At 45.1% G+C, this 15899-nt stretch overlaps 1 protein-coding gene across 2 annotated transcripts in view; it reads left to right on the top strand.

The window, feature by feature from the left end:
• DSTN (destrin, actin depolymerizing factor) overlaps positions 1-10858 on the top strand; it is a 42128-nt gene extending 31270 nt beyond the window's left edge. For both annotated transcript variants that reach the window (XM_047744089.1, XM_047744088.1), the window contains 3 exons: positions 3003-3310; positions 7217-7293; positions 9607-10858. In XM_047744089.1, coding sequence (XP_047600045.1) covers positions 3051-3310; positions 7217-7293; positions 9607-9716 — 447 coding nt within the window. In that variant the 5' untranslated portion in view covers positions 3003-3050 and the 3' untranslated portion in view covers positions 9717-10858. The remainder of the gene's footprint in view (positions 1-3002; positions 3311-7216; positions 7294-9606) is intronic.
• The last annotated feature ends 5041 nt before the right edge of the window (positions 10859-15899 follow it).

The raw sequence follows: 15899 nt of genomic DNA, 5'->3' as shown, positions 1-15899 counted from the left end.
CGAGAGAGGGAACACAAGCAGGGGGAGTGAGAGAGGGAGAAGCAGGCTTCCCACCAAGCCGGGAGCCCGATGCGGGGCTCGATCCCAGAACCCCGGGATCATGACCTGAGCCGAAGGCAGACGCCTAACGACTGAGCCACCCAGGTGCCCCCTTATGTGTATTTTTAAGTAACAGCTTTACTAAGCTGTAATTCACATATCATAAAGTATGATTCAGTGGTTTTCAATGTATTCAGAGTTGTGGATTCATCACCACTGTCAAATCCCAGAGCATTCATCACACCATAAAGAAAACCCCATGCCCATTAGTGGTCACTCCCCATTCCTTTTTCAAGTTCCTAAAAACCAGTGATCTGCTTCCTTCCTTTCTGAACATGGGTTTGCCTGTTTTGAACAGTTCATAGAAATAGAATCATGTAATATGTGGCCTTTTATATCTGGCTTCTTTCACTTTGCATAATGATTTTCACGGTTTACGTTATAGCCTTTAACACTACCTTTTCAGTGGTTGAATAATATTCCAGTGTATGGGTGGCATCACATTTTGTTTATCCATTCATTCAGTTGATAAACATTCTTTCTTCTGCTTTTTAGCTACTATCAATCATGCTGCTCTGAACATTTGTGTACAAGTTTTTTTTTTTTAAAGATTTTATTTATTTATTTGACAGAGACCACAAGTAGGCAGAGAGGCAGGCAGAGAGAGGAAGGTAAGCAGAGAGCCCGATGCGGGGCTTGATCCCAGGACCCTGGGATCACGACCTGAGCTGAAGGCAGAGGCTTTAACCCACTGAGCCATCCAGGTGCCCTGTGTACAAGTTTTTATACGGACATGTTTTCATTTCTCTGTATATACCGAGGAATGGCATTAATAGGTATTAATTCTGTGTTTAGCTTTTTGAAAAACTGCCAAATACTTTCCTGAAGCAGCCACACTGTTTGACAGTTCTGTCAGCACTGTGGAAGAGTTCCATGTCTCAACAGTCTCACTAACATAGGTTACTGCTGTCTTTGTTGTTACAGTCCTCCTAGTGGTGTAAAGTAGTAGATCCTTATGGTTTTGACATGTTATTTCCCTAATGACTGATGATGTTGAGCACTTTTCCCAAGTGCTTACCGACCATTTTTATACTTTTTTGGGGAAATGTTTATTCAGACCCCTTACCCATTTTAAATTTGGGTCATCTTTTTTTATTTTTGAGTTATAAGGGATTTTTATTCTGGATACAAGTTCTTTTTTTTTTTTTTTTTTTTAAGATTTTATTTATTTATCTAACAGAGATCACAAGTAGATGGAGAGGCTGGCAGAGAGAGAGAAGGAGGGAAGCAGGCTCCCTGCTGAGCAAAGAGCCCGATGCGGGACTCGATCCCAGGACCCTGAGATCATGACCTGAGCCGAAGGCAGCGGCTTAACCCACTGAGCCACCCAGGCGCCCTGGATACAAGTTCTTATTGGAAATACGATTTGCAGATATTTTCTTCTCATATGTGGGCTGTCCTTTCCTCTTTTTTAAAGAAAGAGTATTTTAGAAAGGGCAGGGTGTGAGGAGAAGGGGAGAGAGAGAATCTCAAGGAGACTCCCCGCTGAGTGTGGAGCATGACACAGGGCTCTATCCCACAACCCTGAGATCATGACCTGAGTGGAAACCAAGAGTTGGACACGTCTAAGCCACCCAGGTGCCTCTCTCCTTTCATCTTATATGTAGTTTTATTAATCAAATTACTTGGCATTAATTTTGGGTGTCATTAATATTTTTTGCATTGTTTAGTATTTAAATTTATGAAGTTTATAGTTCTTGCTTTAGAAAAGCTAACATGCAAACCAAAGTAGTTAATGAGGCATCAAAAATTATGGCTTTAGTAGAGTTAATGCAAATAGAACACACCTCAAAGAAGATGAAAGATTAAAAACTCAGGTTGAGACCTTTTGCTGTCAGGGTCACGTTTCAGAATAGCAAGTGTAACATGGTAAGAGGTTTATTTTTCTGGTCAGTATGATCCTAAATTATTTTGTTTCTACAGCAATAAATGTTTTCTTATCCTTTTTTAAAAATTGAGATATAATAGACAAATAACATTGTGTTAGCTGAAGATGTACAAGGTGTTGATGTGATACATTTATATACCACAGTCTGATGATTACACTAATACCTCCATCATGTCACATAATTATCATGTCTTTTTTGTGGTTGAAACAATTAAAATCTAGTGATTTTAATTTAAACTTGGAGATTTTGTAAGTGAAAGTTTTTTTTTTAAAGATTTTTATTTATTTATTTATTTGACAGAGAGAGATTACAAGTAGGCAGAGAGGCAGGCAGAGAGAGAGAGGAGGAAGCAGGCTCCCTGCTGAGCAGAGAGCCCAGATGTGGGGCTCGATCCCAGGACCCTGGGATCATGACCTGAGCCGAAGGCAGAGGCTTTAACCCACTGAGCCACTCAGGCGCCCCTGTAAGTGAAATTTTAAAGGCATATGATTAATGTGTTACTAAATATTAATCACATAATTTTGAAATGTATATAGACAAAGACCTTTTAATTCTTCTATTAGAGAAAGATATGCTGGCAGAATGGAATTTTCTCAGTGCAGCCACTCTGTCCATCTGCTATGCATTATGAAAAGAATTTTGGGTATTATTAATACCCCAGTTGGGGAGATGACTGCTCCCAGTTAGGGCTCTAAGCAACCCCTTAAAAGCAGTTGAATCTTAGCATATCTTAGGAAGCACCTTTTTCCAAATTTTAGGGTAGGAGGGGCTGCTGTAGCTCAGTCTTCCTTTATACCTATGCAGTAGTGATTAATACTTTAGATATATAATCTTTTTAATGTTTAATGACTGAAACTAACAATTGCAGCTTAGATTTTGTTTTTCTTTTGGATGGTGAGTATACCTTAAAAATTTGAAGTGTATGCCAGTCTATAAGGAAAAGTTACATGGTGTTTTTATATTTGGCACAATGAAAGTTAAAAGCCTCCTTCTGACTTTTTTACCTTGTTATAGGCCTCCGGAGTGCAAGTTGCAGATGAAGTATGTCGCATTTTTTATGACATGAAAGTTCGGAAGTGCTCCACACCAGAAGAAATCAAGAAAAGAAAGAAGGCTGTCATTTTTTGTCTCAGTGCAGACAAAAAGTGCATCATTGTAGAAGAAGGGAAAGAGATCTTGGTTGGAGATGTTGGTGTAACCATAACCGATCCTTTCAAGCATTTTGTGGGAATGCTTCCTGAAAAAGATTGTCGCTATGCTTTGTATGATGCAAGCTTTGAAACCAAGGAATCTAGAAAAGAGGAATTGATGTTTTTCCTGTGGTAAGCATCAGAAATATTGAGCCTCTGTATAACTCAGAGTTAATTTTACTGTTACCACTTGAAGAAACCAGTTCTTCGGGCCAAAAGGATTTTCAGTCAGTCAATCTGTAGTATTTGTCATTTAATTTTTATTAAGGTTTCATAATGTCTTAGTTACATTAATGTTTGTAGGACCAAAAGTAAATTTTAACTATTCTTTGTGTACTTGAAGAATATGACTTTTAGTAGTTGATTCTTTTGGTGGGGATAGGGGCAGGAGCTAGATTCTATGCATTCTCTGAACTCAGTTATAAGCTAACATTTCTCTAAAAATTCTTCCTAGAATCCTGAAAAGAAAGTTTACCCCACCAAAATCCTTCTCCAACATGTCTTGCCAGGAACAAGCCTTTCACTTTTTAATACACCCATCCTTTACTTGTTCCTCCGTGGTTTGCTACCCCCCCCCTTTTTTTTTAAAGAATGAATTAATTTAAAAGGCTGGGGAGAGTGAGTGAGAAGAAGGTGGGTCAGAGGGAGGAGAGAATCTCAAGCAGACTCCAGCTGAGACTCGCTAGGGCTTGATCTAACCCTGAGATCATGCCCTGAGCCAAAACCAGGAGTTGAAGGGCTGATCCACTGAGCCACCCAGACGCCCCTGTGGTTTGCTGTTTTGGAAGTTGGTACTATTGTTGCAACTCTAACTAGGTCAGTAGGGGGTAGCCACTAGCCATGGTGGCTATTTAAATTTAAAATAATTAAAATTAAGTAAATTTAAAAATTCATTTTCTTAGTCATTTGCTACATTTCAAACACTCAGTAGCCACCTGTGACTAGTGGCTACCTTACTGGGTAGCACAGACAGAACATTTCCATCACTACAGAAAGCCCTTCTGGACAGCGTTGTTCTAAATAGTGAGAAAGTGTTATAGGGTGATTTATGTGGCCTTTTTTCTTAAAAGGCTGCTTAATTTAGTTATCCTGGTCTTTTCAGGTAAGTTTGAGATTAAGCTTCAGTTGAAAGTCACACGTGTCTCTTACTTAGTTGTATTATATTGCTTTCTTTGGTATGGAATTCTTTTTCTTTCTTTCTTTCTTTTTTTTTTTTTTTTTTTTTTAAAGATTTTACTTATTTATTTGACAGACAGAGATCACAAGTAGGCAGAGAGGCAGGCAGAGAGGAGGCAGCAGGCTCCCTGCTGAGCAGAGAGCCCGCATGATGTGGGGCTCGATCCCAGCACCCTGGGATCATGACCTGAGCTGAATAAAGGCAGAGGCTTTGACGCACTGAGCCACCCAGGTGCCCCTGGTATGGAATTCTTACGTAGAATAATTCTTTAGCTTCCAGTGGAAGGGGGAGTGGTAACAGCCTTTGATTTGGGGGGAGTGAAGGTCCTCTTGATACTTCTGCCGAGCCAGGACATGGCTAGGAGGGGCTTAGCTCTTTGCTGTAGGTCACCAACAGCTTGGGATATGGAGCTAGGAAGTCAGAAGAATTCTGGTTTAAAGGAATGTAACTCTAGATCACACCTCAGTAACATTTCAGCAAGCCTTTATTGAGCTTGATTAAGTGTGGAATATAAACGTGGGATCAGGTGCTTGTTGGGGGCAGCCTATTGTTCTGCAAGTCTGAGAGCCACAAACTTATCTACATAAGGATAGTAGCTGTTGAGACTTCAGACGGAGCCCTTCCTGATTTGAACTTTTATTTCTACCACATTCCAAGTGTTGTGTTAGAGCCTGGGAAAACAGCTATAACACAGGTGAAGCCTCTGTCCTTCTGAGATTTATAGCCGAGTTGTAGATAATGCAGCTGAAGGTTTAGGCTTCTGAATTGGACTCTATTTACTTCATTTGCATTACTTTTCCCCTGTTTTTTCTCTACTGTGAAAATAATACATCATTATTAAAGAACATTTGGCAAATAAAGGTAGAAAGAAGAAAAAGGAATTTATTGTTAATGCAGTGTTTTGTTTTGCACTGTTGTTTTAAGAAAATGTACAGCCTTCTAGGAGTTTCCCATAACAGACTTTGTGTAGGGCCCAGGAATGGCTCTTACTTAAGGCATTTTAAAAATCTGGTTAGATGGGCGCCTGGGTGGCTCAGTGGGTTGAGCCGCTGCCTTCGGCTCAGGTCATGATCTCAGGGTGCTGGGATCGAGTCCCGCATCGGGCTCTCTGCTCAGCAGGGAGCCTGCTTCCTCCTCTCTCTCTGCCTGCCTCTCTGCCTGCTTGTGATCTCTCTCTGTCAAATAAATAAATAAAATCTTTAAAAAAAAAAATCTGGTTAGAGTAAAATCAGAACAGCTAATGCTTTTTCCTGTCCCTGACCTATTTTGCATAAAGAAAGTACCCACTTAACTTTGCATCTCAAGCGATTCCCAGACCTAAGGTGGTGGTTATGGTTCTGCCTCCCTCGTTGTAAATTCCTCGTTGGGAGGAATAAGCATCTGAGACACACAGACTGCTGTTCCTGGTTTCTTAGAATAGAAACTGCCCTCTGTGGCAGGAGTAGACTAGCGTGAGGTCCACGCTAGCCCTCAGCGCTAACGACTGTAGAATGGTCTGGAAGTATGGCAGTTAAATGCAAGCATTAGGTGTTTAAAAGTATTTAACTACACTTCATGTAGAAGTGTGCCTGGAGTTTGGTGGCATAGTGGGAAATAATTCATGGATAAGCAGTTTGAATAGGATGAGGCTTTTCTGTGCATTGTTAGTATGTCTCTTATTTTTCAGTATTGCTGGTGAAGAAAGTTATGAAGCATATGCTGTGCTTCCAGGATTCATTCAGGAGGAGGGAGACACTAAAAGCTTTGTTAAAAATACAAGATAATAGTAATACTAACAGTTAAGGCACAGTTGCTGAATTGCTAAGCTTAAAAAAAAAAATCCTTTTGTCATGTTTCATTTTGTTAGTCTAAGATGGAAAGCAAGTACTCTCATGTGGTCAGAATTTGCTATTTGTCTATCGGAATAGACATAAATGAAGGGACTGGGAAGGATTAAGAAGGAGTCTTTTATTTCGTTTTCTAAAAAGGAATATATTACAAATAGTCTGAAGCAAAAATGCTAAAATCTCTAGTATTTTTTTTTTTTTTTTTAAGATTTTATTTATTGGGATGCCTGGGTGGCTAAGTTGGTCGAGCAGCTGCCTTCGGCTCAGGTCATGATCCCAGCGTCCTGGGATCGAGTCCCACATCGGGCTCCTTGCTCGGCGGGGAGCCTGTTTCTCTGTCTGCCTGTGCTCGTGCTCTCTCTCTCTCTCTCCCTAACAAATAAATAAATAAAATCTCTAAAGATTTTATTTATTTATTTGACACAGAGAGAGAGATCACAAGTAGGCAGAGAGAGCAGGAAGCAGGCTTCCCGCTGAGCAGAGAGCTGGATGTGGGGCTCGATCCCAGGACCCTGGGATCATGACCTGAGCCGAAGGCAGAGGCTTTAACCCATTGAGCCACCCAGGCCCCCCTCTAGTATTTCTTAATTCAGGGTGGCAGATACTTGATTTACAGATTATTCTCTATATTTTCTGAAGCTTTTTTTGTAACCAGAAAGAGTTGAAAAGCAAGATGGTTGTTACTAGCCTGAACTTGAGCCTTTATTGATAAAAATGGGGGAAAATTTAAAACAACTTGGGTAATACAGTCAATTATCCAGTGTTTTGTTTTGTTTTTTTTTTTTTAATGACCCCATTAATCTGATCTTCAATTGGTGGTTCTCTGATTTTATTCCACTTTAGTCAACCTGAGCCATTCCGTGTGTGCCTCTCCTTGATAGTGTGCAAGGAGGGGCGGAAATAGACACATTGTGTAGTTAGCAAAACTCTCAGGAGATTCTGAGGACTGTTCCCCATCACTGATGGAAATGTTTAACACAGTGTAATTGTACTTTCTCTAAACATTGTTTTCATTTTTGGTATCTCTCTATGCAGGGCACCAGAATTAGCTCCTCTGAAAAGTAAAATGATCTATGCAAGCTCCAAGGATGCCATCAAAAAGAAATTTCAAGGTATGGATTAGATTTACTTCCAAACATTTAGAGGTATGGTGGACCGCTGGAATGCGGGCTGCATCTTTTCTAAGAAGCACCTTACTTCTTTGGAGACCCTTGGTGACAAAGAAGGCAAGTGTTGCCTCTTTTGAGGAAAAACCTGGAAGGTTGAACCTCACTTTTAGCATGTCTTCTGTCTTATGCTGGGCAATCTGGATCTGAACGACCTGTCTTAAAAACCTTATTCTTGGGCATCTGGGTGGCTCAGTGGGTTACAGCCTCTGCCTTCGGCTCAGGTCATGGTCCCAAGGTCCTGGGATCGAGCCCTGCATGGGGCTGTCTGCTCAGCGGGGAGCCTGCTTCCTCCTCTCTCTCTCTGCCTGCCTCTCTGCCTACTTGTAATCTCTGTCTGTCAAATAAATAAATGAAATCTTTAAAAAAAACAACAACAACAATAAAAAAACCCTTATTCTTGGTTGGGGTGGTGGTGTGGATGACAAAAAATCAAAAACCCTTTATTCTCTGGACATTGTGTGCATATTGTTTGTTTGGGCTGGCTTCAGATTAGTTTGGGAGGCTACCGAGTTTCTCACGTAGCATATGGAGATTCAGTGGTTTACTTTGGCTGTGTTACATAATGAATTTATGATGGCCTGTGAATGTGTTGACATAACAAACTTGAAGTAAGGAGACATTCATAAATGGGGAAGGATACTCTTTAGCTTTATTTTGGAATGGTATGACTTTAGGTAACTGACTCACCTGTGTCCAAAGGAAAGTGCCCTTATCCTTGAACAGCCACTTATCTTTGACTTGCCACAGGGTGATTGGGATCCTGCTGTGATGGCCTGGCCGTACTTACTGCCTCCAGCCAGGAGGGAAGTGTTGGTACAATGGGAAGAGCATGGGGCAAATGCCCAGAGGGCTGCACTGAGGGCTAACCTTACAACCTAACTGCTGTGTGACCCTGGCCCCAAGCGCTTAACCTCCTGGGGCCTTGATTGTCCGCTGCAGAGCGGGTCACCTCCACGTAACAGGTTGGCCCACTGCCTTCCCTGCCATGGCCGGCACCAGAGGGCGGGCAAGCCAGGGTCTCAGGACTTGGCCCAGTGTGGTTTTGGTTTTGTTTTACTGTGGCTGGTTTTTATATTCTTGTGGCAGAACAGGTTTGCTCTGGCTTGTTTTACCTAGGAAAACTAAATTCTCACTTCTTTTCTTGAAACCTGCTGCTGCATCGGTCAGGCCTTGTGAGATTCTCCATGTGTCTGGGCCACCCACCAGAGGTGTGTTCACCAGTTGGTTAACTGACGATGGATTCCGCCACCATCCTTATGTTGTGTTGCCTTTCAGTGAAGGATGGAATTGCTATATAGATTTGGCCTGCTGATGTAAAGATGGTCACCTTGTTGCTTTTTTTCCCTTGTGAAACTATCACTGGCTTTCTCCAGTCACCCCTAAGTGGTCCAAAAGCTGACCTGCTGTACTTTCTGCAGCTCAAGAAATGGACTTAAAATTATGGAGGATCAGAAACAGTGCATCTGTTTGAAAGATAGCAGCTGTTCACGGAGAAGCTACTGTATGTAATTCCCTAAGTGAGCTCATTCTGCCGTGAGGTGGTGTAATTTTTCTGCGAAAGCCATCAGTACACATTTTACATAGTTTTCATTGTGACAGATTTCTTAAATGTGTAGTATAATACCACTGGAAAGCTAACTTCTCCAGAGCAAAGGAGATGCCAGTTGTATATACGGTTATTCTTCAGTATAGTCAAGTAAAATCAACTGTGCAACTGACGCATCAACTTTGTATTTTTACTTATTTAAAAAAATAAGAAAATTACTACATCTGCTTTTTAACTTTTAATTGAAGCATAACATATCTATAGAACGTGGACATCTAAATTTTTGTAGAACTCACTATTCACCAACGGAAATGGTTATTTCTTGATTTAACAACCGGCGTCCCAGAAGTCTCCCTTGTGCCCCTTCTCTTGTGTCACTTTCTCTTAGTCCTGTCGTACGGGAACCAGCAGTGTGGCTTCTAGCAGTAGAAGTAGCTTTGGCTGATTTCCATTATACAAATAGAATCATCCAGACCGTATGCTTGGATGAAGTTTGGCTTCTTTTAGTCAGTGTTCCCTTCTTTAGTCGTTCATTTTCATGCACATAGTTACAGATTATTGTCCTTACTGTGTAGTATTCCACTGTTTGTATGTGCCGCAGTGTTCTGTCCATATTAGAACTGGTCTGTTAAAACAGTTTCCTGTCTTAGAGAAAGAAATAGGTTATGTTACTGCTATAATCCTTAAAGAGAATTGTTTTTCCTCTCTAGGCATAAAACACGAATGTCAAGCAAACGGACCAGAAGACCTCAATCGGGCTTGTATTGCTGAAAAGCTAGGTGGATCCTTAATTGTAGCTTTTGAAGGATGCCCTGTGTAGACCACCATTCAGTGCCACAGATCGAAAGCTTCCATGTTTAATGTTACCCTCTTGCTATATAAGTAAAGCAAATATGTTTAGACCAGGGTCTCACAGAGGGGGAGCTGTCTTGTCATCTGTTAAAGTGAACTAAATATTCTGTAAACGTGCAGATGGCCCTAAATACATCTAAAATCTAAAATTTTATTGGTGTGAAATTAAATTCTTATTGGCCAAAGGCCTGTTTTGATGAGTTGGCTTGTAAAGGTTTTTGTTAAACTCATGATTTTTAATAATGCAGTTACCAAACAGTACAAGGGCCATATGAAGAGAATTATTGCATCTTTGTAACCTCAGCAGGTAACTTAGTTTCTTTTGCTTAGAGAACTGGTTATAATCTGGTTATAATTTTGGCCCAAATTCTTCATTTTCTCTTGAGCTAAACTGCATAATGGAAAATAGATCTCCTTAGCACATGTAACAGCACTAATACACTAACTACAGTAAGACTAAGTCAGGCAGTCTTTTAATTCTAGCACATGTATGATGGAGACTGCCTCAGAATCGTGCACACTTCTAACCAGCGCTGATCTAGCAAAGCACTATTTTGAGCATGCAGTTGGAATAAGGGGAGAAGCTCCCTGCACCCGCAGTGAGCTCTCTGCGGGCTAGTTGGGAGACTGTTCAGAGAGTGACCTTGCATCTTAGAAATAAAATCACGGTAGTGTCCTAGGGAGAATGTATAGTACCTTGCAACAGCTAATTATAATGCAGATTAGGGCTCCATTGTAATTACAGCACTTTGTTAATGAAGATGATAAAATGGTATAATTGACAAGCTGGGACACCTGTCATAACTTCAACTGTGTCTCCTTCAGAATTTTGTTGCTTCTGGTACAGTAAGGTGTGGAAGAACACAAGTGTACGTGTACGCTGGGGCCTGGGAGAACTTCCTAATTTCCTAGAGCAGCTTGTTGATTGTATGTGGAATGGGGAGCAGGGATAATGGATGACACCCATGGGAAGCCACCACCTCATGACGCTTGGAAGTGATTGTCTTTAACATCACAGGCATAACACTTTGAAAAATATAGAGATGCACACAGTTGAACTTAGAAGTAGCAGTATTGGCTTTATGTAATAAAGGAAGCATTTTTAACTTACCTCTTGTGTTATTATTCATGTGGGAATTGGGGATGAAGGATTTTGCTTTCTATGAATGGGATAAGGCATGTGGAGGTTTGGATATTTCAGACAATTAGAGTTAAGACCACAGTTCCTTCCCCCTCTTATTGAATGAGGAAGTTGGTATAAAAAAGCTGGGTATCTTTTTCTTACTCCAAATGTGTATCCCAAATACCAGGCTTTTATCTCCTTTCTGCTTTATTTGGGAGGCAAGAAAGTTATGCTTTAATCAAAATGCTGCTTTCAAAATTGTCTTGAAGACTGCGCTGGCTACTGGCTTACTGGTGAGCTGCGTGTCATTCTTTCATCCTGAGTTTCTGATTCCCTGTACTGCACAGCAGTGCCGCCGGCGACAGTCTCTGAACGGGCCTCCCGAGAAGTGTGGCGGTCCGCGGATGTTTGACTCCAGAATGAGCCTTGTAGGTAGAGCCGGGTGTCTGATGAGGGAGTTGAGGAGGAAGTCATGACATGGCACTTCTTGGAGAACCAGCGCTATCTGCTAGTGTGTATGCATTTGCTTGGGGGTGGGGAGCGGCGGTGCTGGGGAGATAGGGGTGGGCGGTACGAGAGGGACGCATGCTATGGGGAGGGCTTCACACAGGGTATAAGGACTGGAGAGAATTTAAGCCTCTCCCACAGGCCAGAAGTCTGGAAGTTGCTAACAGTTAACTTGTATCTCCACCTAGGGGAGCTTTTGAGAGTCTTACTGCATTCCTGAGGTGGGGGCCCCAGAATCCGGCTAACAAGGACTCCAGGTCATTCTGAGGCCAGATGTGAGTCTGAGATGTCAGCGGACTCTGGTGAGGGATCAAACTGCAGGTACACCTGCTTTTGGCAAGCACGTTCGCATTCCTGCAAGTGCAGACACGGCACGGGAGTGTGTGTGTGGAAGACTAACTGGAGGGTCATCTGCTCATACTCTTTTGCCCTGGGAAAGAAGCAGACAAAGCCACTGCGAACAGAAATTCAGAGCTTGACTATGAAGTTCATTATTTCAGGGAATATTAATCCCTGAGAAAACAGTGAGCACAGCAACTCAGATAATAGAATTAGGCTCAGTCGAGTGGTTTCGTTTTTTGCAGAACAGTCCAGAGGGCTGGCTGATCACACATAGGAAGTGCAGCTTCTCTTTCTTGGCTGGTTGGTTGCTCTTCGGGCTCTCACACTGGGTATGCGCAGGGACACATCACGTTCCCATGATTTGGGCATTTCTGAAATACAGACTGACAGACACTGGACCAAGTTCAAACTGGGCTGCAGCTGTAAGAAGGGTAATTCTAGTTGACCCCTGGAGCAACACAGGTTTGGACTGTGGGGGTCCATTTATATGTGGATTTTTTATAGGCAGGACTGTAAATGTATGTTCCTCATGATTTTCTTAACATTTTCTTCAAGAATACAGTGTTAGGACACACATAAATACAGAATGCATTAATCTACTGTTCGTTATCGGGAGTCTCAGGTCACGAGTAGGCTATTTGTAGCTTATGGGAGAGTCCAAAGTAATACAGATTAAAGAAATAATAATAATACAGACTTCACTGTGCCAGGGGTGGGGGGTGGCATCCATGCCCCTAACCTCTGTGGTGTTTGAGGGTCACCCATAATTGCATTGTGTGAGAGGGTGAAGTTCCAGGAGCCAGGGATTTGGTGGAAGCAAAGTTTGTATAACCTGAGCTGTTTGGCCCGCCAGGTCTGTCCTTGGGCTCTGCCCGGGAGACCTACCAGCCCGTAGCCAGTGTCCCCAGTGGGCTGCCCAGAGAAGTCCAGTCACTGGCCTAAAGTCCCACAACTCCTAAGTGGCAGAACTGGGACTACAAAAACTTGGATCTCTTTTGTTCTGGCCCTAAACTATTCCCAGTGTACCCCAGGAGAGTTCTTAATTTCTGACATCTGGAATTCTAAGGTTAGATCTTCTTTGGTGCCAGGGATGAGGCTGGCACTGGGGCAGGAAAGGTAACAGTTCTTTCGGGCTTTGAATTGTTAGACGCAAATCTGAAGGAAGCTCAGAGAGAAGGCATTTATGGAGGGTGTCTAGTGGTTTCTAAAATCTTGTGTTGTGGCTGCCTGTAGGCCAGGAAGCCTGGTGTTTGTACATTTTTTTTTTTTTTTAATTTATTTGACAGACAGATCACAAGTAGGCAGAGAGGCAGGCAGAGAGAGAGACAGGAGGAGGAGGCAGGCTCCCTGCCGAGCAGAGAGCCCGATGCGGGACTCGATCCCAGGACCCTGAGATCATGACCTGAGCCGCAGGCAGAGGCTTTAACCACTGAGCCACCCAGGCGCCCCCTGGTGTTTGTACATTTTATTGAATGTCATGCAGAGATGACCAGAGGAAGTCCAGAGCTGCTGCTGACATGATGGGGGCTACCAGAGCTGAGAGGCTGTTCATGGGCTGCATGACCCTGGAGCTGGATTCAGGTCGAGTCCAGGAGCCTCTGAAGGGCAGGATAGAGACTAGATGTTCTCAGAATTCTCCCAGCTGCACTGTAGGGGGGGTGGGGTGGGGGCGGAGTGTCTCAGATGCAGCAGTAGCACTGAGCCCGGGCCTCCCAGGCCACTTCCTTCAGGAAGCCAGGCCTAGCGGAGAGCAGTGCTTCCTGTCAGCCTAGCAGGTCAGCCAGCATCCGTTCTTTGACAAGTGCTCTTGCCTAGCCTGGGCAGTTCCCGCTTCCGCACTGGTCTTCAGAGCTTGGGGCTATAGAATCCAGTTACCTAGGGCTGCAGGGGCCCTGCATCTGCAGGACAGGGAGCTAGGTAGGAATGGCCAGGCGAATAAGCCACGCTCCCCGGGCCTCTGTGTGCTGTAGAGGAAGGCCAGGGGGGCCTATCGACCCCGTTCTAGCATCTACTGAGGGCAGCTGTCTCCAGTATCTTCCTGAATGGCTCTTTTCCTTCCCCAGCATGACGCTGGAACCTTACCCAAGATAGCCCTGGCAACAAGGCCAGGCCGAGGCAAGTTCTGGCAGGCTGCTTATCGAACTTGGGTCCCCTCTGCTGGGCCTTGAGGCTACATGGCACCTGCTGGGGTGGGTGGGGCAGAGGATGGAGGATGGGCCCTGAGAGCTTGAGCTGCAGGAGGTCTCCACAATGGTTTGAGAGTCCCCAGGTCAGCCTCCTGGGGCCACCACCCTGTATCATGGTGGCCTTTGTTTTACCTCCTCAAGGCATATAGATACAGGAGGGTCTCTGTCGGGTGGTCTGAGGGAGCAGGGCTGTAACCAGAACCCAGGGAGCAGTGGTCACCGAGCAGTACCCAGAGGCAGCCACTCAGTACTGCCCAGTCTCTCCCATGCCTTCCATGCCTCAAGGGCCGCCCTTCCTGGGGTTTCAGAGGGCATGTGCCCAGCATAAGGGTTCTCAATTCTGCAGTCAGTGTGGCGGGGGGAGGGGAGCATACTAGAAGCGTTTGCTCACAGGGCCATGGTGATGTGTCTGGTGTAGGGCCAGGTCTGGCCTCAGTTTCCCACCAGGAGACTGACCAGGGCCCCAAACCACTGGCTTTAGTTAAGACCACTCACTGTTGGTGGGAGGAGTTGTGACCACCCTCCCCCACCCCTGCCCTTTAGGTCCTTTGGCACAGAGTCCCCTGCTCCTAATACAAAAGGCACATGGAAGGTGCAGTGAGGGGCCACCAGTTTTGGGGGGGAACTCAGCCACTATTCATGGGGTCCATGGATTCCAAAACTTGACTCTTCCCCTCCAGCTGACCCCCGCATCCCAGCTGAGTGATGTACTGACAGATGTTTGAAACCTGCCTTGCCTTTTACTAGATGAGCTGCTCACTTCTGTACCTCCTGTGGGGACTGGAAGGTTTCACTTGAGAACCAGGCACAAGGCTGGGGATGTGGTTGGCATCAGGTATCATTGGCCACTTCTCCTGTTCAGTCTACTGCCAGAAAATACGGCATCTGCACCCCAAGTCCCCCCACACCACTCCCACCCCTTCCGAGATTCCCCTTTCCACTTCAGCCGCCTCCATAGTTCTAGAACAGGTACGATGGTCTCCTCTTACCTAAAAATCTCATGGCTTGTATTGCCTTACCTGCCCTGATGCCTTGGCTGCCACCGATCCCTGTACCTGCTGTCCCCTCAGCCTTGAGCCCTCCTCCCCTCTCCTGACAGCACCTGCTCTGGTGAACTCCAGCTTAAGCTCACTTCTCTGGGTAGCCTTCCCCAAAGTCCCAGCACTCCCATCCCAGTACCGTTGCAACACACAGGTGCAGAGACAGCATGGTTAGGTGGACCACAGGTCACAGGTGAGGCACCCCCCACCCCCAAGAAGCCGAGACTGGGTCTTGGTCACGCAGATTCAGGTCAGCGCTATTGGGCCTCTCGGGGGGTGCGTGGTGTGTGGGGCTGAAGGCTTTAGAATATGCTTCCTGGGTCTCAAGGGTCCCCTGTCAGCCACCACAGAGGGGTAAACCCACCAGCCAGACACCTATGACGTGCATGCAGAAGTTCCAAAGGAGGCAGCAGACGAGTTTTTGGCTTGCCTTTTCTCTGGGCTCTGCACCCTCCCCATGGGGCCCACCCTGCTGTGAGTGCCCACCCGCCCCAGCCAGTCTCACCCCGCTCCCAGGACCGAGGCTCAGGAGGGCGAGGAGCCTGGCCAGCGCTTGCTTGAGGCAGCCCCTTGATGGGAGGACTAGTTGATGGCTGCCACCAAACCCTAGGTCTGCTCACATTCACCCCCTGGCTCCTGGCTTGGTCCCACCCATCCTGTGACTTTGACTCCTCAAACCAGGTGTTGCTCATGTTACAAAGCCCCCATACTCCTCTTGGCCCAAGGACCACACTCTCACGGGCCCCCACAGGTACGGGGGATCTGAGGACCATGACCGGTTTGAGCTGGCCACTCCAGCTCTGGGCCACCCTCCTGAGGCATGGATGAGTGTCCCAAGCTCTGTCCAGAAGGACAGAGCTCACCTCACACAACCGCCCAGGTCACCCATGGCCTGCTCAGGTAACCTCAGATCCTCACAGGTAGAGGCAGTGGTCAGCACATCTGGCCCCCAG

The sequence above is a fragment of the Lutra lutra genome, chromosome 9 (genome assembly GCF_902655055.1).
Source record: "Lutra lutra chromosome 9, mLutLut1.2, whole genome shotgun sequence".
In the NCBI taxonomy this organism is placed as follows: Eukaryota; Metazoa; Chordata; class Mammalia; order Carnivora; family Mustelidae; genus Lutra; species Lutra lutra.
Note: the sequence above shows the minus strand (reverse complement) of the source record. Positions and strands in the feature narration are given on the sequence as shown.